At 50.5% G+C, this 22,656-nt stretch overlaps 1 protein-coding gene across 1 annotated transcript; it reads right to left on the bottom strand.

The window, feature by feature from the left end:
• Positions 1-2,319: 2,319 nt before the first annotated feature.
• LOC107125801 (lymphocyte antigen 6E-like) lies at positions 2,320-20,681 on the bottom strand. Its single transcript, XM_015429261.1, has 3 exons — positions 20,555-20,681; positions 8,008-8,127; positions 2,320-2,731 (listed from the first exon to the last, which is right to left on the bottom strand). The coding sequence occupies exons 1-3, from the start codon at positions 20,604-20,606 to the stop codon at positions 2,523-2,525; spliced, it is 381 nt and encodes a 126-aa protein (XP_015284747.1). The 5' UTR covers positions 20,607-20,681; the 3' UTR covers positions 2,320-2,522.
• Between the last annotated feature and the right edge of the window lie 1,975 nt (positions 20,682-22,656).

The raw sequence follows: 22,656 nt of genomic DNA, 5'->3' as shown, positions 1-22,656 counted from the left end.
GGTCATGTGACCGGCATGACTAAACACCAAGGCGCACGGAACGCTGTTACCTTCCCACCGAAGTGGTACCTATTTATCTACTTGCAATTTCTTGCTTTTGAACTGGTTGGCAGGAGCTGGAACTAGAGACGGGAGCTCACTCCATCATGTGGCACACTCGGGTTTCGAACTGCTGAACTACCGACCTTCCACAGCCTGCAGTTCAGCGTCTTAACCACTTGAGCCACCGCAGCTCCAAAATGCGTTTGGTCCTAAGTTTAAAAGTGTTTACCCGTCAAGTGTATTTGTATTAGAAAAGCTTTTAAAGTCTGAATTTTACCCACAGTATGTTAAAGGCTGAAAGAGTTGGGTCTGTTTAGCCTGGGAAAGAGAAGGCTTAGAGGGGACAGGATTGCAGTCTTCAAGTATCTGAAGGGCTGTCATGTAGAAGATGGAGCAGATCTATTCTCTCTTGCTCTGGATTATTACAAGACTAGATCTAATGGGTGGGAACTACAAGGGAGTCGATACCGGCTAAATATCAGCAGGAGAAACTTCCTAACTGTAAGAGTGGTCGAGCAGTGGAACAGTCTGCCTCGGGAGGTAGTGGAGGCTCCTTCGCTGGACGTTTTCAAGCGGAGGCTGGACGACCATCTTTCGGGTATGTTGTGGGGCTCTCTTTTGGCTCTGCTCCTGCAGAGGGCAGGGAGTTGGACTAGATGACCTGCAAGGTCCCTTCCAACTCTGACATTCTATGATTCTATGTTTTAACATGTGTACACCTTAATAAACATTTGTATTTTTATATAATATAGTGTTAGCTTGACCCTCTTAGTTCACTGACTTCTGGTGACTCCTAGTGCGGCTAGCATGTTTCAGAGAGGTGGCTTGGAATCACTTTACTCTGTGCCCTGGCCCTGGTATTCCTTAGGGGTCTCCCATCCAAGTACTCACCAGGGTTGACCCTGCTTAGCTTCCGAGATCTGAGGAGACCAGGCTCGCCTGGCCTCTCCAGGTCAGGGCTAGTTCTCTGTGTTTTGACTGCACGATCGACCTCAATCCGCATGCAGTTGGCAACTTTTGAAGTGGCCTGTGGCCTGCGCCGTTCGGCATCTGCCACAAATCCAGAGGTGATTTGGTTTAGCACCACCCTACCAAAAGCTTCAAGCCGCTAAGGCCTGCATTTAGCACATCCCTGTTCAGGGCAAAGGAGCCGTCCAAGTTGGCCCTCGCCGCGAAAGCAAAGAAATCACACGGGATTAGGATTGTCTTTGTTTTTATTTATTTATTAAGGTTCAGAGAGAATTCAGTGGGGGGAAAATGTACATGTCACAGCGAGGGAGGAAAGGAGACATCAGGTTCCAAACAAGGGTTCGAAAAATGGTGTTCCGCTGGGGTCATTTATACTGCATTCCTGTACTCCCTACGCTATTGAGAAGTCCCACTATGTTCAGTAGGGCTTTCTCCCAGGTAAGTATGCATTCATTGGGGTGGATTTCTATACTTGTTTGGGGGGGGGGGGGGAACCAGACTTGCAGGTCCTGGAATTGTGCAAATGAGAGATTAGGAGTACTTTTGATTAGCAAAATAAGGACAATTTCCCCGTTCTGTTATTGTTTTAATCAAGGGTTGCATACATGAACACAGCCTCAAGACGGCAGCATTGCACTACAGAAGGTGGGGAAACACTCCTAGAGCTTCTAGAGCATTTCCGCGGGGTTTTCTGTTGCTCTTTGTACCGTATCTCAGGTGCTGGCCCCGATCCCAGCACCCACCTTCAGTTGTTGTTGCAGGGTAGCCCAGTACCTCCTTAGATTAACGTTTACTTCCTTACAACGTTCTGCCCAGTGAGACCAGCGTGACGTAGAAGAAGAAGAGATTGGATTTATATCCCGCCCACTACCCGAAGGAGTCTCAGAGCGGCTTACAATCTCCTTTCCCTTCCCCTCCCCACAACAGACACCCTGTGATGAGGTAGGTGGGGCTGAGAGAGCTCTCTGGAGAGCTGCTCTGAGAGAACTTGTGACTGACCCAAGGCCACACCAGCAGCTGCATGTGGAGGAGTGGGGGATCAAACCCGGTTCTCCCAGATTAGAGTCCGCGCTCTTAACCACTGCACCAAACTGGCTCTCACCACTGGGCAAAACACTGTTGGTTTCCAATGGGAAACACAGGAGGAGCGAGGGTACAGACCAATGCTCCCTCTAAGCTGTGGAGTCTTGTGAGCAAAAAGGCTACTTTGCGAGCTCCTGGCATTAAAGTTGTGAGCGAGCCATTTGGCTGCTGGATAAATCAGTTTGCTCTGGGGCCCTCCTTCCTGAGCGAAGACAGAAATCTGTGAGCTGGAGGCTAAACAACTGGGAGCTGGCTCACACTAACTCAGCTCGGAGGGAACACTGGTGCAGACGCATCTTCAGCGCCCCGAGAGGTACAAAGGCTCAGAGGTGTGGTCGGGAGTATGTCCTGAACGTCCAGTTTTGCACGGGGAAGGGATCGGGGCTCCTCGCTGCAGGAGAAGCCTCGTCGGCCCCTCGCGTCCCTCCTCACAGCTTGGCACCAAAGATGTACAAGAGGCTGGCCAGGGTGCCGACGGCCAGTGCCGTGAAGCTGCTCTTCACGCCGACGGCCCCGCTGGTGTTGCAGAAGGAGTGCTCGCAGCACTTGATGGAGAAGGCCATCACGCCCAGGTCCAGGCCTGCCTCGGGGCAGGTCGCAGAGCAACCCTTGCTGATGGACTGCTTGCGGTTCTCGCCTGCGTGGGAAAGCAGAAGGGAGTGAAAAGGAGGGCGTGGATTTCGCCCAGCTGCTCGAGAACAGAAGAACGCAAGAGAAGCCAGTGTTGGATCAGGCCAGTGTCCCATCCCGTCCAACACTCTGTGTCACACAGTTGGCAAAACTCAGGGGCCATCAGGAGGTCCACCAGCAGGGCCAGGACTCCAGAAGCCCCTCCCACTGTGGCCCCCCAGGCACCAAGAAGACACAGCATCACTTCCCCAGACATAAGAACATAAGAGAAGCCATGTTGGATCAGGCCAATGGCCCATCCAGTCCTACACTCTATGTCACACAGTGGCCAAAACCCAGGGGCCATCAGGAGGTCCACCAGTGGGCCCAGAGCTCCAGAAGCCCTTCCACTGTGGCCCCCCCTAGAAATAAGACCACAGAGCATCACTACCCCAGACATAAGAACATAAATAAGCCATGTTGGATCAGGCCAGCGGCCCCTTTGGGGTAGTGGTTTGTAGTGGTTAAGTGTGCAGACTCTAATCTGGGAGAACCGGGTTTCATTCCCCGCTCCGCCACTCGCAGCTGCTGGATGACCTCGGGCAAGCCGTAGTTCTGATAAGAGCTGTTCTTGAAAAAGGGTAGTTTCTGTCAGAGCTCTCTCAGCCCCACCTACCTCACAGGGTGTCTGTTGTGGGGAGGGGAAGGGACAGCTCTGAGAGAACTGTGACTGACCCAAGGTCACCCAGCTGGCTGCATGTGGAGGAGTGGGGAAATCAAACCAGGTTCTCCAGACTAGAGTTCGCTGCTCTTAATCACCACACTAAACTGGTTCATCGCTGACTGCTTTTCGTGGCATGAATAACATAACCTGATTTGCTGCCGATCAAACGGATATTAAGGGAAGAACTAGATGTACCAGTCTACAATCAGCCTAGTATTGCAGTGTTCCTGATAGCTGGGATAGTCGCAGGTACAGCGTGATCCCTGGCAAAGCAATCTCTTTTAGCAAGAGAAACCTCACTGCACGCTCATGGAGCGACAAACTAACCACGATCAGCTGTTGTGCCCACAGGCCAGGTGCCAAACGCATCTTATTGTTCCAAGAACAAAGTTGAGTCCAGTGGCACCTTTAAAACCAACAGAGTTTTATTCTGGGCATGAGCTTTCTGAAGAAGTGTGGGTGCACAGGACAGCCAGTTTGGTGTAGTGGTTAGGAGCACGGACTCTAATCTGGGACCTGTTGAGGTCAGTCTTGCCTACTCGGACTGGCAGCCGCTCTCCGAGGTCTTCAGTGGTCTTTTACATCACCTATTTCCCGAATCTCCTAGTTATTGAAGCTACGGATTGAACCTGGGACCCTTTGGCATGCCAAGCAGATGCTCTAGCACTTGGGAAAATGGAAAAGGACTATCGAGTGCAGGGCTGGATCAGGCCCCCAGAGGGCGTCTATCAAGCCTGCAGTGGAACTGGCTGTCTTCTTCTTCTTCCAGTTCTGCTGCAGCTGCGTCATCGTAGGTTTGCAGCTTACAGATACACACCTGAACAGCATACTCAAGATTGCAACAGCACAGACATTTTGATGCAGTAATTCAGAGCAAGAGGTGTCAATTATCAGACACTGTTAGATAAACAAAATATTGCAAGAGTGCTAATGTTTTAAGCATATTTTTATTTTAAGTAAAAAAAACCCTTTGTGTTTGTGTCCTTTATAAAGTTTATATCTCCGCTACCTGGCATTACATTTTATGACACACGTGGCCTGGTCTCATTTAGGTCAGATCCGGCCCTCATAACAAATGAGTTCGACCCCCCCTGATCGGTGTGCTCCCTTAATAGCTGTTTGAGCTGCAGCAAATCCGGTGATGTCACTTACCTCCACACTACAAAAAACATTTGCTGATGAAATCGTCATATCTGATGAAGGAACCTTGATGCTCTCAAAAGCCTGGCACCCATATATCTTAAGAACATAAGAACATAAGAGACGCCAATGTTGGATCAGGCCAAAGGCCCATCCAGTCCAACGCTCTGTGTCACACAGTGGCCAGAAATACCAGGTGCCATCAGGAGGTCCACCAGTGGGGCCAGGACACTAGAAGCCCTCCCACTGTTGCCCCCCCCCCCAAGCACCAAGAAGACAGAGCATCCCTTGCCCCAGAGCCCCTATATATACCTTGTGGCTAATAGCCACCGATGGACCTCTGCTCCATATGCTTATCTAATTCCCTCTTGAAGCCGTCCATGCTTGTAGCTGCCACCACTTCCTGTGGCAGTGAATTCCAAGTGTTAATCACTCTTTGGGTGAAGAAGGACTTCCTTTTATCCATTCTAACCCGACCGCTCAGCAATTTCATGGAGTGCCCACGAGTTCTTGTCTTGTGAGAATGGGAGAAAAGTACCTCTTTCTCTACCTGTTCCTTCCCATGCATAATCTTGTAAACCTCGATCATGTCACCCCTCAGTCGTCGTTTCTCCAAGCTAAAGATCTTGCTGGTCTCTAAGGTCCTACTGTTCTTGAATCTAGGCCAGGTGTCCCCAACCTTTTTCACCCTTTAGCAGGCCTGTAGCCAGGATTTTGTGGCTAGTGGGGCAAAAACTGTTCTGGAGAGGCTGCCATTATCCACCCCCTGACACTGGGGAACAGGGCTAACATGCTCACTTTTGTTCTTCTGCCCTTGAGTGCTGATCCTGTACTTACATGTATCATTTGAACAGAGCTGTGATGTATTGAGATTTGGCTGGGCGGTGGCATTCCCTGTTTCGCTTGTGAATGGCAACACCTTGCATATCCCAGGATTCATAAGAACATAAGAACATAAGAGATGCCAATGTTGGATCAGGCCAAAGGCCCATCCAGTCCAACACTCTGTATCCCACAGTGGCCAGAAATACCAGTGCCATCAGGAGGTCCACCAGTGGGGCCAGGACATTAGAAGCCCTCCCACTGTTGACCCCCCCCCCAAGCACCAAGAAGACAGAGCATCACTTGCCCCAGAGCCCCTATCTATACCTTGTGGCTAATAGCCACTGATGGACCTCTGCTCCATATGCTTATCTAATTCCCTTTTGAAGCCGTCCATGCCTGTAGCCGCCACCACTTCCTGTGGCAGTGAATTCCATGTGTTAATCACTCTTTGGGTGAAGAAGTACTTCCTTTTATCCGTTCTAACCCGACCGCTCAGCAATTTCATGGAGTGCCCACGGGTTCTTGTATTGTGAGAAAGGGAGAAAAGTACCTCTTTCTCTACCTGCTCTTTCCCATGCATAATCTTATAAACCTCAATCATGTCACCCCCTCAGTCGTCGTTTCTCCAAGCTAAAGAGCCCTAAGGGCCTTAACCTTTCCTCATAGGGAAAGGGTTCCAACCCTTTTATTTGGAATCCTGACACTGCTTGGTGGGCACAGCCGCAAAACGGCTGCCACAATAGGGCTGCCGCGGAAGGCGGAGCCAGTCATAAAACCATTTCCACCACACAGTGCCGATCTTTGTGCTGTGGTGGCAGCGGCCGCCAAGGGAACATTTAAAAAAAAAAATCCCCAGTAGCCAATCAGAAGACTTGCTGGACAAAAGCTCCACCTGGCCCAGCACACTTCCTAAAAAAACCACTTGGCGGGCACCAGAAAAGGTGCCAGGGTGCCCACGGGCATCACACTGGGGGGGCCTGATCCGGACACCAGATTTCCCCTCTGCCCTTCTCTATGCCAGTTGGATGCTCCGGCACTTGGAAAGGTGTAAAAGGATTCTCGGTCCATCTGAGATCCTTTTAGCGAGAGATACGGAGACCTGCTGTGAGCCAAGCAGGAGCTCTGGGCAGTGGCCTGTGGGGCAAAAAAAATGGCTGCCGGGGCTGCCGTTCAGCCCCCAAGCCTGACCGCTGCCGGCCACCCTTCTCCCTCTCCTCCCGCAAGATTTAAAGGGCCCTTTGGCCAGTCGGCGGGGAGCACGTGGCCCGCTGATCGGCTGGAGGGCCCTTTAAATCTCGCAGGAGTGGGAGAGAGAGGAGCGCTCACCACGTCCTCGCTTCTTCTCAGAAGCATTTAAAGGATTCCCTTTAAACACGCGTGAGAAGAAGTGGAGGGGCGTGCGTGCCCCCCCCCCAATTCTTCTCACAAAACCTTCTCAAAAAATCTTCTCAAAAAACCCTGTGTGCCCTTTAAGGAAGGGGTGGAGCCCCCAACAGCCCCACTGTTGCTGTGGGCCAGCTGATTCCCCCCCCCCCGGTAACCTAGAAGAGTCCTGCCCAACCAAGCCACCCAGTAGGGTTGCCAATCCCCAGTTGGGGGCAGGGGATCCCCTGGTTAGGAGGCCCTCCCCCCTGCTTCAGGGTTATTGGAAAGCGGGGTGGGGTGTCCGCTGGGTGCTCCGTTATAACTTATGGAGACCGGTCCCCATAGGGTATAATGGAGACTTGATCTGTGGGTATTTGGTTTTTGAGGTAGAGGCAGCAAATTTTCAGCATAGCTGCTGGTACCTCTCCTCCAAAAAACAAGCCCCAAGTTCCAAAAAGATTGGAGCAGGGTTTCCAATTCTATGAGCCCCGCAAATGGTGCCCCATCCTCTATTATTTCTAATGGAGGGAAGGCATGTAAAAGGAATGTGGTCCCTTTAAAGGTGAGGGCCAGAACCCCCTCTGGAGTTCAATCGTGATGTCACATCCTTGCTGCTGGCTCCACCCCCAAAGTCTCCTGGCTCCACCCCCAAAGTCCCCAGATATTTCATGAATCGGACCTGGCAACCCTACCGCTAGGCTTGCCAAGCCCCCGCTGGGGGCGGGTAAATTCCCGCCCGGGAGGCCCGTTACCCGCTGCTGGCGGATTGGGCTTCGAGGGGAACGCCCCCGCTGGGGGCGGGTAAATTCCCGTGTGATGATGTCACCCAGAGGTGACATCATCACACTGGCCACGTTGTGGGGGGACACCCTGTGAATCGAGGGAAAACTCTATGGTTTTCCCTCGAGTCACGGTGCCCCGCTCCCAACATGGGCGATGTGATGACGTAACTTCCGGTGATATCATCGTGGCGCACGCGCGGGGGGAACTCCCAGCGGAGCCAGGAATCCCTCCGCTTTGCAGGTAAGTCGGCTTGGCAACCCTACCTGCCACCCAGAGAACTGGGGTGTACCGACGCTGTTCAGCTGCCTTGTTGAGTGCCAAATTCAGGCCGCAGAAGCCAGAGAGTTTCCCAGTCCCTGACAGGCTGCCATAATGGCTGGTCTTAACAGGTCACGCGGTGGGGAGGCCCGATCTAGAATTCCAAGCCAGTCCCAGCCTGATGTGGTTCAAGGACAAATTGTACCTACCGTAGCCTCCCCCTATGTATTTTGTGATGCAGTACTTGTCAGTATCCTTGCATGTCTTCATGCTGAGGCAGTCCCAGTTGGAGTCCATACTGTCACAGTGGAAGCACACGAGCGATGACGCTAAAAGAATGGGACACAAAAACAAAGAGTGTGATTGTCAGACCCCTCCGAGGACAACAGGTGCCTCGATTAGATGCACGGTCCCAGCTTGTGGTCTCATGAAGAAAGCCCATTGTTGGCACCACCGATTCAAGCATTCCTTTCTTTCCGGTGTTGCGAAAGTAAAGGAACGGCATAATCCTGGGTGCACCTTCCTGCGAGTAAGCCCCCTTGAGTAGGATTCTGAGTTGTCGTCTTTAGGATCGCTCTGCCGAGCCTCATTATTGCAGAGAGACGTTTCAACCCAGAGCTCTGGTCTCTCGGCTTGGCAAAAGCACTGTAAACGTGGCAGAAGCAACAAGCAAACATTGCAAAAATGAAACGCTGCAAAAGCAAAAAAGCAAAACCACTCCGGCTGTACACTTGTTGGGTTGCCAATCTCCAGGTGGTGTCTGGAGATCTCCCGCTGTTACAACTGATCTCCAGGTGAAAGAGATCAGCTCCCCTGGAGGAAATGCGCACTGTGGAGGGGGGACTCCATGGCATTAGATCCCCCCCATGTCCCTGTGAGCCTCCAATTTCCTTGTTTGTTTGCTTTTTTAACTTAATTCTTTTTATTTTACATCTATTGCACATTCTATAGATAACCCTATGAATTTACAATTACCAAGAACTGAACAAAGGAAGAGGAGGAGAAGAAGAGAAGAGATTGGATTTATACCCCACCCTTCACTACCCACTTTTTCAAGGACTGCTCTGACAGAACTACGGCTTGCCCAAGGTCATCCAGCAGGTGCAAGTGGAGGAGTGGGGAATCAAACCCGGTTCTCCCAGATTAGAGTCCGCGCACTTCACCAGACACCAAACAACTTTGCAGAAATAATTAATCTGATAATATTGACAGTTCAAAAACATGCTGATCTACTATATCATTCATTTATTTATTTATTTAATCATACTTCTATCCCGCCCTCCCAGCCATAATGTTGCTTCGACTGCACCACTTCTTTTAGTGTGTCATTGCACGTCAAGTATTCTGACGCCGGAAACCACGGTTCCACAAATTTAGAGCTGTAATGAACAGGCTCTGACAATGAAACTTGATCTGCTATCTTCTCCATTATAAAATAACTAGAAATAAGGCCCGTTGTGGAAATAAATACAACGAGAGCTAGAAAGAGGCTCTGGGAGAGTGCTCTGGCTTTGGGCAAACAGTGTCAGTCTGCTTTTAAAACATGAACCTGGGACCTGCACACCACCAGAATACAGCAGATTCCATATGCAACTGACATTCCAACTGCCTTGCGGGGGGGGAGTTTGAGGTGTGGAATGGAGTGAAGTCCAATCAGCTTCCATATGCAAAAGACCAGGTTGTCGCAGCAGTTGTGGTGTGGGCGGGACCCGGGCTTTGCCTTCTGATTGGTGGCGATATATGCTGAGGAGCAGTGCCATCAGCCATACACTAAGGGAGTACATTTTAGAATTAGAACTTTGGCACCCACTATTCAATTATATATAAGGAGAGATGCCACCGTTTACACTGCCACTGTGTGATGGTTGGCAGAAGGGCAGGTTCCCAGTTGGATCCTAGTGCAGGTTTTGCAGCTCTCAATAAAACACCAATTAGATTTCTGTTTGGGGAGCATATATGAGAGTCATTCCAAAGATTCAATAACATGGTCTCTTCTGTGCCCTTACCCTGAGCTTCCAAACATAAGCTAAGAATTCAGCAACAGACAGGATAATTGCCGAGAACTTATCAGACAATAGAATTTTAAGATCATTGTCAGTCGAATTCCTTGCGGAAGGTAAGTGGGGACTGATCAAATAGCTGCGCAAGGTAGAGTATTGGGGACAGCGCAGAAGGATATGAGCAACTGAATCAGGTTCACTATAGAGACAATTGCAGGTTCTACCCCTATATTTTATGGTGATGTCTGAAGGCAGCCATATTATATCACATTATCAGTGTCGGGAGGTTGGATATGATTTTAGGGTGATTTGTTGCAAACCGGTGGGATTAGGGATCTATCTTTGCCCTAAGGGTTTATATTCTCTCTTCTGCACTCCCTCTACAATGACCAGAGCGGATTCGCACTAGGCTGCTCCAGAGATCTAAACGTGAAGAAGAAGAGAAGAGATTGGATTTATACCCCGCCCTTCACTACCCAAAGGTGTCTCAGAGCGGCTTACAAACTCCTTTTCCCTTCCCTTCCCCACAACAGGCACCCTGTGAGGTGGGTGGGGCTGAGAGAACTCTGACACAAACTGCTCTTTTTCAAGGACAGCTGTGCCAGAGCTTGTGACTGACCCAAGGTCACACCAGCAGCTGCATGTGGATGAGTGGGGAATCAAACCCGGTTCTCCCAGATTAGAATCCGCACACTTAACCACGACACCAAACTGACTCCCTCTTGGGAGACAGAAGATCAAGAGGTGTCCTGGGCCTTTTAAATGTAATTCTTCTGTAAAGTGTCCTAAAGTAGTTTTCCGGCAGCATCTCAGGAACATGTGCAGGGTTGCCAGCCTCCAGGTGGGGCCTGGAGTTCTCCTGGAATTCCAAGTGATCTCCATACTACTACATGGGGCTGCCCTTGTCGCGGATTCGGAAGCTGCAGCTGGTGTAGAATGCCGCAGCCTGTGCTGAGGACACTGCACCAGCTGCCAATAGCATACCAAATTCGCTTCAAGGTGCTGGTTCTTACCTTTAAAGCCCTATATGGCCGGGTTCTGACATACTTATGGGACTGCCATTCTCTGTATATACCCCAGAGAACACTATGGTCGGGGGTCTCAAAATCGGTTGACCCTCCCTGGCCTGAGGGAGGCCAGGCTAGCTACTACCAGGGACGGGGCCTTTTCAGTGGCGGCCCCTACCTGGTGGAACGAGCTCCTGGAGGAGATCAGGGCCCTGCGGGATCTCTGACAGTTCCGCAGGGCCTGCAAGACCCTGCAAGACGGCCGCCGCTGCCGTAGAGTCCTGGCTGCGCGGTTTTAACATCGAGCCGACGCCACAAGAAATGATGAGCAGAAGAACATCTGAGAACATCTGGGAAGCGGAAATTCATTTTGGAAACGAGCCATCTAAGTTAATCTTTTAACGGCCGCCAGCACTTTGTGTTTGTGTTTGTTTTATCTGTTGTGTTTTAAATAATTGTATGGTTTTAACTGTATTTATGCTTGCATGGAAGCCGCCCTGAGCCTGCTTTGCGGGGAGGGCGGGGGTATAAGACTGAAAAAATAAATAAGATTAGTTCCCCTGGAGACAGCGGCATCCTAGCTGAGCTCCCTCCACTCCCCAAATGCCACCTTCCCCAACCCCATCCAGGAATTTCCCATTCTGGAGTTGGCGACCCTGGAGTTGGCTCAGCCCTGCTGCAGAGGATCAATATAAGAAGAGATTGGATTCAGACCCCGCCCTTCACTACCCGAAGGAGTCTCAACCCGGCTCACAATCTCCTTTCCCTTCCCCTCCCCACAACAGACACCCAGTGAAGCAGTGTCCCACCTGGAGGCTGGCATCCCTAACGTTCACTGAGAATGCTGAGAGTGAGGACTACGTTTCCCAGCAGCCCCTGCCTCTAGACCTGGTAAAGAAGGAAAGGGCTGGGGAGAGGGAACAGAAGCACTGGGGGAATTGGAGGGAGGACTGCAGACAGCTCTGCTAGTGAGAGATAAGGGATCTGGACAGGAAGAGTTCCCTGTTACCAGTCTGGTAGATCTGGGATTGTTCCAAGGCTGAATGTGCTGGGAGAGCCTTTATCTCCTGCCAAGCCCGGGCAAGTCTGTGAGTCGGGCCAAAGGCATTCATTACTGCCTCGACAACTCATTTATGCTGCACTGCCTCCCTGGCGCCTGCCGGCTCCCCTGCCTTCCCTCCTCTCCAAAGGCCCCTGTCTCCCCCTAGCAGCCCACCCCCCATCGTGTTGAAGTTGCTGCTGCTGGAGAAGAGTCTCCATGCTGATGCTGGAGAAAAGCCTCCATGCTGATGCTGGAGAAGAGTCTCCATGCTGATGCTGGAGAAAAGCCTCCATGCTGATGCTGGAGAAGAGCCTCCATGCTGATGCTGGAGAAGAGCCTCCATGCTGATGCTGGAGAAGAGCCTCCATGCTGATGCTGGAGAAAAGCCTCCATGCTGATGCTGGAGAAGAGCCTCCATGCTGATGCTGGAGAAAAGCCTCCATGCTGATGCTGGAGAAGAGTCTCCATGCTGATGCTGGAGAAGAGCCTCCATGCTGATGCTGGAGAAGAGCCTCCATGCTGATGCTGGAGAAGAGCCTCCATGCTGATGCTGAAGAAGAGCCTCCGGGCCTCCTCACTGAACAAGCACCTGCCTGATTCATGCTCTCTCCATACGGATGTTCCATTCAGAGCATCGCCGTCGCGAGGTTTCTGCTCTCTTGTCTCACTCCTGTTAATTTCCAGGGGGCTGAATTGTACCAGGTGAGAGGAATGTCATGGGGCCTGGGAAACTGATCCGAGCTTTGGTCTCTGCTTCCTCACGATCTCTCCTGGATAGACATGAAGCAGCTTTGTGCTAAGTCAGTGCTCCTTCTGTCCCAGGGTAGAACAAAATTTGAGTCCAGGGGCACCTTTAATACCAACAAAGTTTAATTCTGGTGTGGAGGAACGGGCCTGCTCTGTCCTGCACGCCCTCTTCCACCCTGCCTTCCAAGGTTTTAACCACTTGGTTTTTCTTCCACTCTCAGGGTAGCCCACCACCATCACCTTTGTATGGAATCGCCCGGGGGGGGTGAGGACTCCCAGCTCCCCTTCCCAGATCTGAGGCCTTGCCTCTGTGTCTCCCACTGCCCAGCGTCTGGTCACCACAGGGACAGGTTCCTGGCTTGTGCACCCCTGGAGGAATAGCCACGGCTGCCTTCCCCCTAGCGCTTCTTTTAAAATAGCATGTCTGAGATGGTGGAGGTCTATGTGGTACAGAGAACCACTGCCAGCATCAAAAGTTATGAAGTATTTATTAAGAAGAAAATGATTACAAGGCACTGCCTAGCACAGCACCAAACTGAGCAAAGGAATCCAAAAGAAATAGGTAAAACACAAATCCTCTGTCCCTTTCTCAATATATGCCCTACCATATGTTAAAACAGAACAGACTCTTTAGCAACGCTCTGATCCCTTGGCCCCAAATGAAGCAGCTGTGTGGATACAGCAGCCTCTGGCCTGCTTGGGTGCTCCACGTAAGGAGGAAAGGGTGGCATTCTTGGGGCAATGCCACCTTCGGCCCCCGACAGGTGCCCCACTTCACCACCACCCCTGCGCTAGCCTGTGTGGTCCCACCCAGAACATCTTCCAAAGATGCCTGGGAAAAACTGCATCACACCTGAGCGCAACAGCAGACTCCTGGAGGTGGTGAAACTGTGTAGGCAGGGTTTGTTTGCTTGCTTGTTTCCAAGCATATCTCCGGAGGACTTTTAATGACTGCCTGTGTAATCTAACATCAGGGAAGGGGAAAGAGGGGCACATGACTGGGGAGGAAAGATGGTTGGGTGCTGTGGAGCAACAGAGAGCCTCTTATGTACGAAAGGACAACAAGTCACAGGATGTGTCGTGTGGAGCTCCAAGGCAGGGTGGAGTCCCAAGTTCTAAAGGACATGGGTCCTTTATTATTAGTAGTAGTATTAGTATTAGTATTAGTATTACCCACCCTCCCTGCAAGCGGGCTCAATGGCTCCATTCCGACACTGGGACAGTGGTTGGGATGAGTGTGCACCTGGTTAATTGAGGGAATCGTGCACTAATCGTGCACTCTTGAACACATGAAGCCATCTTATACCAAATCAGACCCTTGGTCCATCAAGGTAAGTATTTTCTACTCAGACTGGCAGCAGCTCTCCAGGGTCTCAGGCTGAGGTCTTTCCAATCACCTTCCACCTGGTCCTTTTATCTGGAGATGCTGGGGATTGAACCTGGGACCTTCTGCATGCCAAGATGCTCTACCACTGAGCCACAGCCCTTCCCCAATACATGAAGCTGCCTTATACCAAATCAGACCCTTGGTCCATCAAGGTCAGTATTTTCCACTCAGACTGGCAGCGACTCGCCAGGGTCTCATGCAGAAATCTTTCCCATCACCCACTGCCTGGTCCTTTTCACTGGAGATGCCGGGGATTGAACCTGCAACCTTCTGCCTGCCAAGCAGATGCTCTGCCAATGAGCCACAGCCCCTCTCATCTCACATGGTGCACCAAGACTTAAGGAAGAAGTCGACAACAAACTTTGCAACGTCTGGATGCATGTGCCTTAATAAACAGAGGTTTTCTTTCTTTCCCAGTTACTAACCTCAGCTTGTGCAAGCGCACCCCTTTGGATATCATGACTAATTGGAGTTTGTGGAAGACTTCTGTCTGCGATTGCCACATGAGAGGGGGAGGGAGGGAGTGCATAATCGCAACGATTCATTGGGCTTGGGCCCCACACAAATGCACACCCATTTGGCCAAGACAGCCCAAGAGATGGCTTCCTCTTCTAAGGCAATCTACACAGCCTCCTCAACCGCATGCTTCATTATTCTTGAATAATTCCACACGAATAACATCACATTATTCATTATTTGCTGTGGGGGTCTCCTCCCCTGGAGACTCAGCAAACCCAAAGCATTGTGCAGAGATATTTAGTGCTGGCAAGCTGCCAGTCCAAGACTTTGACGCCCTGGAACACACCAGACGTCGGGCGTCTCTTCTATCCAATTTAATTGTTTTAAGCAAATTAGCTATACTGTCTCAAGTTCACACTTCTGCTTGCCCACTAATGTGATTTATGTCATCATGTGTCAGCAATGCCCTCCCACCCTCTACACTGGATAAACAGGCCACTCCCTGTGACAAAGGATAAATGGACATAAGTCCGACATAGAAATTGCAACATCCAAAAACCGGTGGGGGGACATTTTAACCTACAAGGATATTCAGTTGATGACCTAAGAGTATCAGTTCTCTTACGAAGGAATTTCAAAGGGAGATTAGAAGGAGAGACTGCTGAATTGTGACTATAATGAAGCTCAAGCCAATGCATCCTCCTGGACTGAATCGAGACCTAGGTTTCCTGTCTCATTACCAATACTGATTTCTCTACACCTACTACAACTCTGCATATCACACCTAATCCAATCATGCCTGTATGATCGCCCTGTCCTCTTCCCTCCCTCAGAGGCAAAATTTCCCCTCAGTTTTTCTTTCTCTTTACTGACTGAGGTGTCCTAGTAATATTTCTTCTTTGCTGGAGCTCTGGCTGCACCCCCCCTGTCACAGTACAGGGGCTATTGGCTCAGGAACCTGGGGGAAGGATCTGGACCCCATTTTAACTTAACTTAACTTAAATGGCAACCGAGGTATTTTGAAATTCAAAAATAACAAAATAGTTTATTTAACATAGAGGGGGAAGTCAGGTGAACATGCACAGACTTTAGTTCTTATGTTTCAGGTTAATGAGAGTTTCTAAAGCTTTTCACAAAGATGTAAATCTTTATGTCGAGAGGCCTTTGTTCCAGTGTATTCCCCAAACACTCCAGTGCACTTTCTTTGAGTATTCACTGCCTTGTTTAGTTTCCAGAAGGCTGGTACACTCTTTATAGTACCCAAACACCTCTTGAAACACCAGTACTCTGGTCAAATGACTCTTAAGGTCGCTACTGGAAGTTTCTAACCACACCAGACCAGGGACCTCTGCACTCTTCAGAGCTAACTCCCTGTTTGACTGGGTAGGGAAATTCTTTCTTTCTCTAGAAGATCTATCCCCTTTCCTTGGCCCGAGTAGGAGTCTTCATCTACTTCCCAAACTTCCTTGCCAACTCTCCCCCAGTTCTCCATCTATGTTAAACTGCTCTCAGCTGAGACTGAAATCCAAAACTGTCAGTACTCAGCTCTTCTCAGCATCTGGTTCAGAAATCTTTCTCTGCTGATGCTAAGCAATCAAATCTTTTGGAACAGCTTGTCACTCAAGGCTCTCTAGCTCTGTGAAGAATTAATCCTTCACAGACCTTTATCTGTTTACACAGCACTTCTAAGCTTTTAAAAGTGCAGTCCATCACATGCCCCACCCTTTGAGTTCATTGCTTCAGAGGAGGTTCTCACAAGTCTCTCTTGGGCAATGGGTGAAGTCCATATTACTTTTTGTTTACTTTAATACCAAAAGTTAAACTTTATATACCATTATATATACACATAAAACATTCAAAATGCTTTCAACATCCTGTTTTAACAATCTCCAACCTTAGGTGGTTCTGGAGAATACATCTGCATTGATATTTTCCTTTCCTTTCATGTGCATTGCATCAAAGTTGTAATCCTGTAACTGAAGACTCCATTTTATCAGATGATTGTTTGTACTCTTCACCTGGTTGAACCAGTGCAACAGTGAATGTTCAGTGCACAAAATGGGGCTGAGAGAACTGCTCTTGAGAGAACAGCTCTGAGAGAACTGTGACTAACCCAAGGTCATCCAGCTGGCTGCATGTGGAGGAGTGGGGAATCAAACCCGGTTCTCCCAGATAAGAAGAAGGATTTGGATTTATACCCTGCCTTTCACTACCCAAAGGGGTTTCAGAGTGGTTTACAATCTCCTTCCCTTCCTCTCCCCACAACAGACACCCTGTGAGGTAGTTGGGGCTGAGAGAGCTCTCTCGAGAACTGCCCTTGAAAGAACAGCTCTGAGAGAACTTATGACTGACCCAAGGTCACACCAGCAGCTGCATGTGGAGGAGTGGGGAAATCAAACCAGGTTCTCCCAGATTACTGGGAGAAGATGCTGACCTCACTATCCCATCTCCTTGCCTTCTTGCTGCCCCCTGCAGGGTCTTCTTCTCCCCATCTTTGCACACCAGACATTGCCTTTTCCAACACCCCTTTCTCAAGGTCTGGTGTACAAAGTCCACAAAATTCATCTTCTTATGTTGCCAACCTGGATCTGACAACCTTACCCCGAGTCTCCTGCCAGTGGCCAGGGAGGACTTGGCAAGCCTGCATCACACAGAAGGAGGCTCACTTTTTCCATTACCCACTCACAAGTGAACACTGACTCCAGCTTCTGTGTGTCACTAGCCCAGGGCAGAAGCCCTCCGACCTGCAAGACCTCAAGGTCCCCGGCACTCCATACCACGCAGGGTGATCCAAGCCACTGATCGAACCACGGATCGAAGATTCTATACGGTTGCCAGGTCCCCCCTGGCTACCAGCAGGGGATGGGGGCACAGGGTAGCCAGATCCAGGTTGGGAACTCCTGGAGATGTGGGGGCGGAGCCCGGGGAGGACGGGGACCTCAGAGGGGCACGATGCCACAGAGTCCCCCCTTCCAAAGCATTCATTTTCTCCAGGGAAACTGATCTCTTATTGCCTGGAGATGAGCTGTCAGTCCAGGGGATCCCCAGGTCCCACCTGGAGGCTGGCATCCCTACATAATGCACCTCTTTGCACCCCGCATTCCGCCACCCTCCCAAAATCCTGGAGTCCCAGACAATGCTCCCTCTAAGCTGTGGAGTCTTGTGAGCAAAAATTCTATTCTGTGAGCTGCTGGCATCAAAGTTGTGAGGGAGTGATTGGGCTGCTGCATCAATTAGTTTCCTCTGGACTGGAAGAAGAAGAAGAAGAAGAAGAAGAAGAAGAAGAAGAAGAATCAGCTTACAAGCTCCTTTCCCTTCCCCTCCCCACAACAGACACCCTGTGGGGTAGGTGGGGCTGCGAGAGCTCTTGACAGAAACTGCTCTTTTTCAAGGACAGCTCTTATCAGAGCTACGGCTTGCCCAAGGTCATCCAGCCAGGTGCAAGTGGAGGAGTGGGGGAATCAAACCCAGTTCTCCCAGATTAGAGTCCACGCACTTGACCACGACACCAAACTGGCTCTCTCACTACATCGAACTGGCCCTCTCCAAACTGGAGCCCTCCTTCCTGAGCTCAGACAAAAGCGTGTGAGCCGGAGGCTAAAAAACTGTGAGCCAGCTCACACTAGCTCGGCTTAGAGGGAACCCTGGTCCCAAGAATGAGATTTCCCTGGGCTCTTCCCCTTTTCCTCCTCTGTTTTGTACAGTCTGCACAACTCAGCGAACGACACACTCCTTCTCCCCGCAGCGAGAAACCATCAGCCTGCCCCCTCTGTGATTATGGACAGACTTCTGCAATCTCGTCAGACCTGACAGGCGGCTATTTTTCCTACAAGCTGCGTCCAGACAACAGGAGCAGCCCTGAGAATGGCTCTCTCTCCCTCTTCTGGGAATTCGAGAGGAGGGAACCTCGCCTTCCGCAGGGATCCGACGAGCACTCTCGCCTCTCCCGGACTGCAGAGCCACAGTTTCTTCCCAGAAGGTGAGTCTAGAAAATCTATGGCTGGCGAGAGGCCAGCCTCTTGGCAGAATCTGGTTTCTGAGGCTGCTCCATGATCTGTCGAGACCCATGTTGAGGCCTGGGACTGGTAGCGGCGTGCAGAGAGGTTTGCTGCTGGAAATGCCACTGTCTGACGGGGGTGACCTTCCGCATGCACCATACAGATCATTCCACCGAATTGTGGGCACCCCTCGGTGCCAGGCGGTGGCTGCAGGACCAACCGGACCCTGCCCTTGAGATCTCTGACTGGGTCTCCCAATGAGTTTCCTGACTGGTGCTGTTTTCCCAGTTGGACCCTCCAGTCTGCACCCGGTGTTCCCTCTAAGCTGAGTCGGTGTGAGCCAGCTCACAGTTTTTCAGCCTCCGGCTCACACATTTTTGTCTTCGCTCAGGAAGGTGGGCTCCAGAGCAAATGAATTTCTGCAGCAGCCAAATCGCTGGCTCGCGGCTTTAACGCCAGGAGCTCACAAAGTAGAATTTTTGCTCACGAGACTCCACAGCTTAGAGGGAGCGTTGGCTCTGCGCTCCTTGAGGTCCAATTGGATCTCAGTAGAGATGGAAGACTTGTGTCCAATTGGGGGGGGGGGCAGGATTGAATCTTGGTGGGAACTGGCTCTGATACCGAAAATGGTACATGGAGGAATTTGAGGACCCCACCAGCCCCGCATGTGAATCCCTCCCTTTACGGATGCTTCTTGAGAAAAGAATGCTTTGGAAGAGTCGTTTCAAGATCTCCAGCGCAGCGTGGCCCCAAACGTCTATGCTTATTGGGGAGATGATTGTAAGCCCTTTGGGGCAGGGACCTCTCTTTTTTGTTGATAGTTTCAGGTGTGGAGCTGATATTGGTCAGCAGTGTTCCCTCTAAGCTGAGTTAGTGCGAGCCAGCTCACCGTCTTTTAAGCCTCCAGCTCACACATTTCTGTCTTAGCTCAGGGAGGAGGGCTCCAGAGCAAAACTGATTTATGCAGCAGACAAATCGCTCGCTCACAACTTTAATGCCAGTAGCTCACAAAGTAGAATTTTTGCTCACAAGATTCCACAGCTTAGAGGGAACATTGTTGGTCAGTAGTAGAAGAGCCAAGATTTGACTCCAGCAGCCCCTAAAAGACCAACAAGATTTTCCGGGGCATGAGCGTTTGAGAGTCAGTGTCTCTAGGGGACCTGACGACGGGAACTTTGACTCTTGAGAGCTTATACCCTGGAAATCCCGTTGGTCTTGAAGGTGTGGCTGGACCCCAAATCTTGTCCTTTTTTGCCGATGGCTCAAACTCCCAGCTAGGATGGAACACCTCAAATTTACCTCTTTGCCCATCCCCCCCATCAGTGTTCCCTCTAAGCTGAGTTAGTGTGAGCTAGCTCACAGACTTTTAGCCTCCGGCTCACACCAGGGTGATGTCTCTACTTTTTATTATGCTGTCAAGGTTTGCCATCACTTTCCTCCCAAGGAGCAGGCGTCTTTTAATTTCATGGCTGCTGTCACAGTCTGCGGTGATCTGGGATCCCAGGAACGTGAAGTCTGTCACTGCTTCCACGACTTCCCCTTCTATTTGCCAAGGAGTGATGGAGCCGGATGCCATGATCTTAGTTTTTTTGATGTTGAGTGTGAGCTAGCTCACAGATTTTTAGCCTCTGGCTCACACACTTTTGTCTTAGCTCGGAAGGAAGGGCTCCGGAGCAAACTAACTTATGCAGTAGCCAAATCACTTCCTCGCAACTTTAATGCCGGTAGCTCACCGAGTAGAATATTTGCTCACAAGGCTCCACATCTTAGAGGGAGCATTGCCCCCAATTCTGTTTTCAGTCCGCCCTTTCTCCAAAGATTTCAGGACATCAGGCGTGGCTGAATCCCCCTCACTCCCATATTTATTTATTTTAAGACGTCCATGCTTCCTTTCGGCCCCCAAGACAACATGCAAGGCAGTTTACAATGCATTCTACTCACATGTGGAATTTTTAAAAACATATATATATTAAACAAAGAGAAAATGCAACGGCAGAAGCAAAACTGAACCCCGGATTTGGCCGAGAAAGAGGGGGACTGGCCAAGCATCAGCCGGTGAGCTTCACGGGTGGGTCGGCATTTGAACCCAGGACTCAGCACCCAGCCCCAGCCTTACCTCTCTCCACACACAGGAGGACGGCTATCAAGGCTGCGAGAGTTCCCTTCATGGTTGAGCGGAGATCCTTGTTGGACAATCCAAGCAGGGGGGTTCTTCTTCTCCTTCTGAGGAATCTGTCAGCTGCTTGCCTGATGTCTTTAAGGGCTGACTAAGCAGCAGAGGACGGGCCAGGAGGAGGTGTGGACTGGGAGAGGGGGAAGGGCCCTCCCGCCACTCCCTGGAATCCTGCCCCAGCCACAAGGAAGGATGCTGATGCTAGGACTCCAAAGGGCCCTGGCTTCCTTTGGGCTGTTTTTGCTCCGAGGAGGGTCTTTCTCCCAGGATTCAGCTGTGAGCTCCAAGCAACACAGCGTCTGAACAGAAGGCACAAAGAATGACTCTTTCTCTCTCCCTTTTTGGCCTGAGTTTTGCTTTCATTCACTGCTCGAGAGGCTCCTGGTTGGGAAAGGCAGCCGTACAGAAGGGGCTGAGACTGGGCAAGAGCGCCGGAACGGGAATGGGGCCGGGGAGGGGCCGTCGCCCGTGACTTGGAAGCAGATGGTCCCAGAGTGAAAAGGATCCTAGCTGGCAAGGGCTGCCTGGGAGGCACCCAAAGAGACCGAGGGGCTGATTCAATAGAAGGCAGCTTACTGGTATTGTCCAACATTTGTATCCTGGCTTCCTTCCCTTTCACAAGGGCCACCAAGGCAGCTATTGATTTAAGACATACACAATAAAAGTGCATTTTAAAGCCATTCAAATCAGCCCTCCTCCCAAACACACATCATCGAAGCAATTACAGCAGGCAGAGTTTAGAAACAGAGTTCAAAGTCATACGAAACAGATTTAAAATTCATACAAAACATAAAAACGTTGGTTAGGGAGGAGGGATTATGGAAGAAATGGGAAACGAAACCCAAAAAAAAGGTGGAAGTTGGCAGCAGAAGGGGACAGAAAAAACTCCCTGGGGAAAGCGTTCCAGAGCTTTGGTGTCACGACCGAGAAGGCTCTGTCAGGAGTCTCCTTTATGAACATCTAACCAAACAAGGAGAGTACACATAAGTCTGCCTTATACTGAATCAAAATGCTGCCCTTCCAGTGATTTTGACAGACTGATGGACCATTGGTCCATGAAGGTCGGTATTGTCCACTCAGGTCGACAGCCGCTCTCCATGGTCTCTGGCAGGGGTCTTTCATATCATGTACCTCCTGGATCTTTTTAAACTGGAGATGCCGGGGATTGAACCTGGGACCTTCTGCATGCCAAGCAGAGGCTCTGCCACTGAGCCATGGCCCCTTTTTTACAGCTCTCCAGGGTCTCAGGCGGAGGTCTTTCCCATCACCTCCTGACTTGGTCCTTTTTAAGTGGAGATGCCGGGGATTGAACCTGGGACCTTCTGCATGCCAAGCAGATGCTCTGCCACTGAGCCACGGCCCCTCTTTACAGCTCTCCAGGGTCTCAGGTGGAGGTCTTTCCCATCACCTCCTGCTTGGTCCTTTTTAAGTGGAGATGCCGGGGATTGAACCTGGGACCTTCTGCATGCCAAGGAGAGGCTCTGCCACTGAACCGCAGCCCCTCCCGATAAAACTGAGGACCAGTGAACATATGAAGCCGCCTTATACCGAAGTAGGCCATCAGTCTGTCAAAATCACTGGAAGGGCACCGTTTTGGATTTGCCATTTGTGGCACCCCAAGTGTCTCAAAGGCATCCATGGCACAGCTGCCGACCAACCGGAGGGCTTGACTAGTTTTCAGTGCCAGAGTTTAGCCGGGAAATCATGAAGAGCCTTCTGCTCTTCTGCATCTGGGTTCTGGGACACGGCTTGTTTTACGCATGCACGCGAAACCCAACGATATTTATATATTTATTTCAACATTTGTATCCTGGCTTCCTTCCCTTTTACAAGGGCCACCAAGGCAGCTAAAGATTTAGGACATACACGATAAAAGTGCATTTTAAAGCCATTCAAATCAGCCCTCCTCCCAAACACACATCATCGAAGCAATTACAGCAGGCAGAGTTTAGAAACAGAGTTCAAAGTCATACGAAACAGATTTAAAATTCATACAAAACATAAAAACGTTGGTTAGGGAGGAGGGATTATGGAAGAAATGGGAA

This window comes from Gekko japonicus, unplaced genomic scaffold (assembly GCF_001447785.1).
Source record: "Gekko japonicus isolate JY-2015 unplaced genomic scaffold, Gekko_japonicus_V1.1 scaffold3867, whole genome shotgun sequence".
Classification (NCBI taxonomy): Eukaryota; Metazoa; Chordata; class Lepidosauria; order Squamata; family Gekkonidae; genus Gekko; species Gekko japonicus.
Note: the sequence above shows the minus strand (reverse complement) of the source record. Positions and strands in the feature narration are given on the sequence as shown.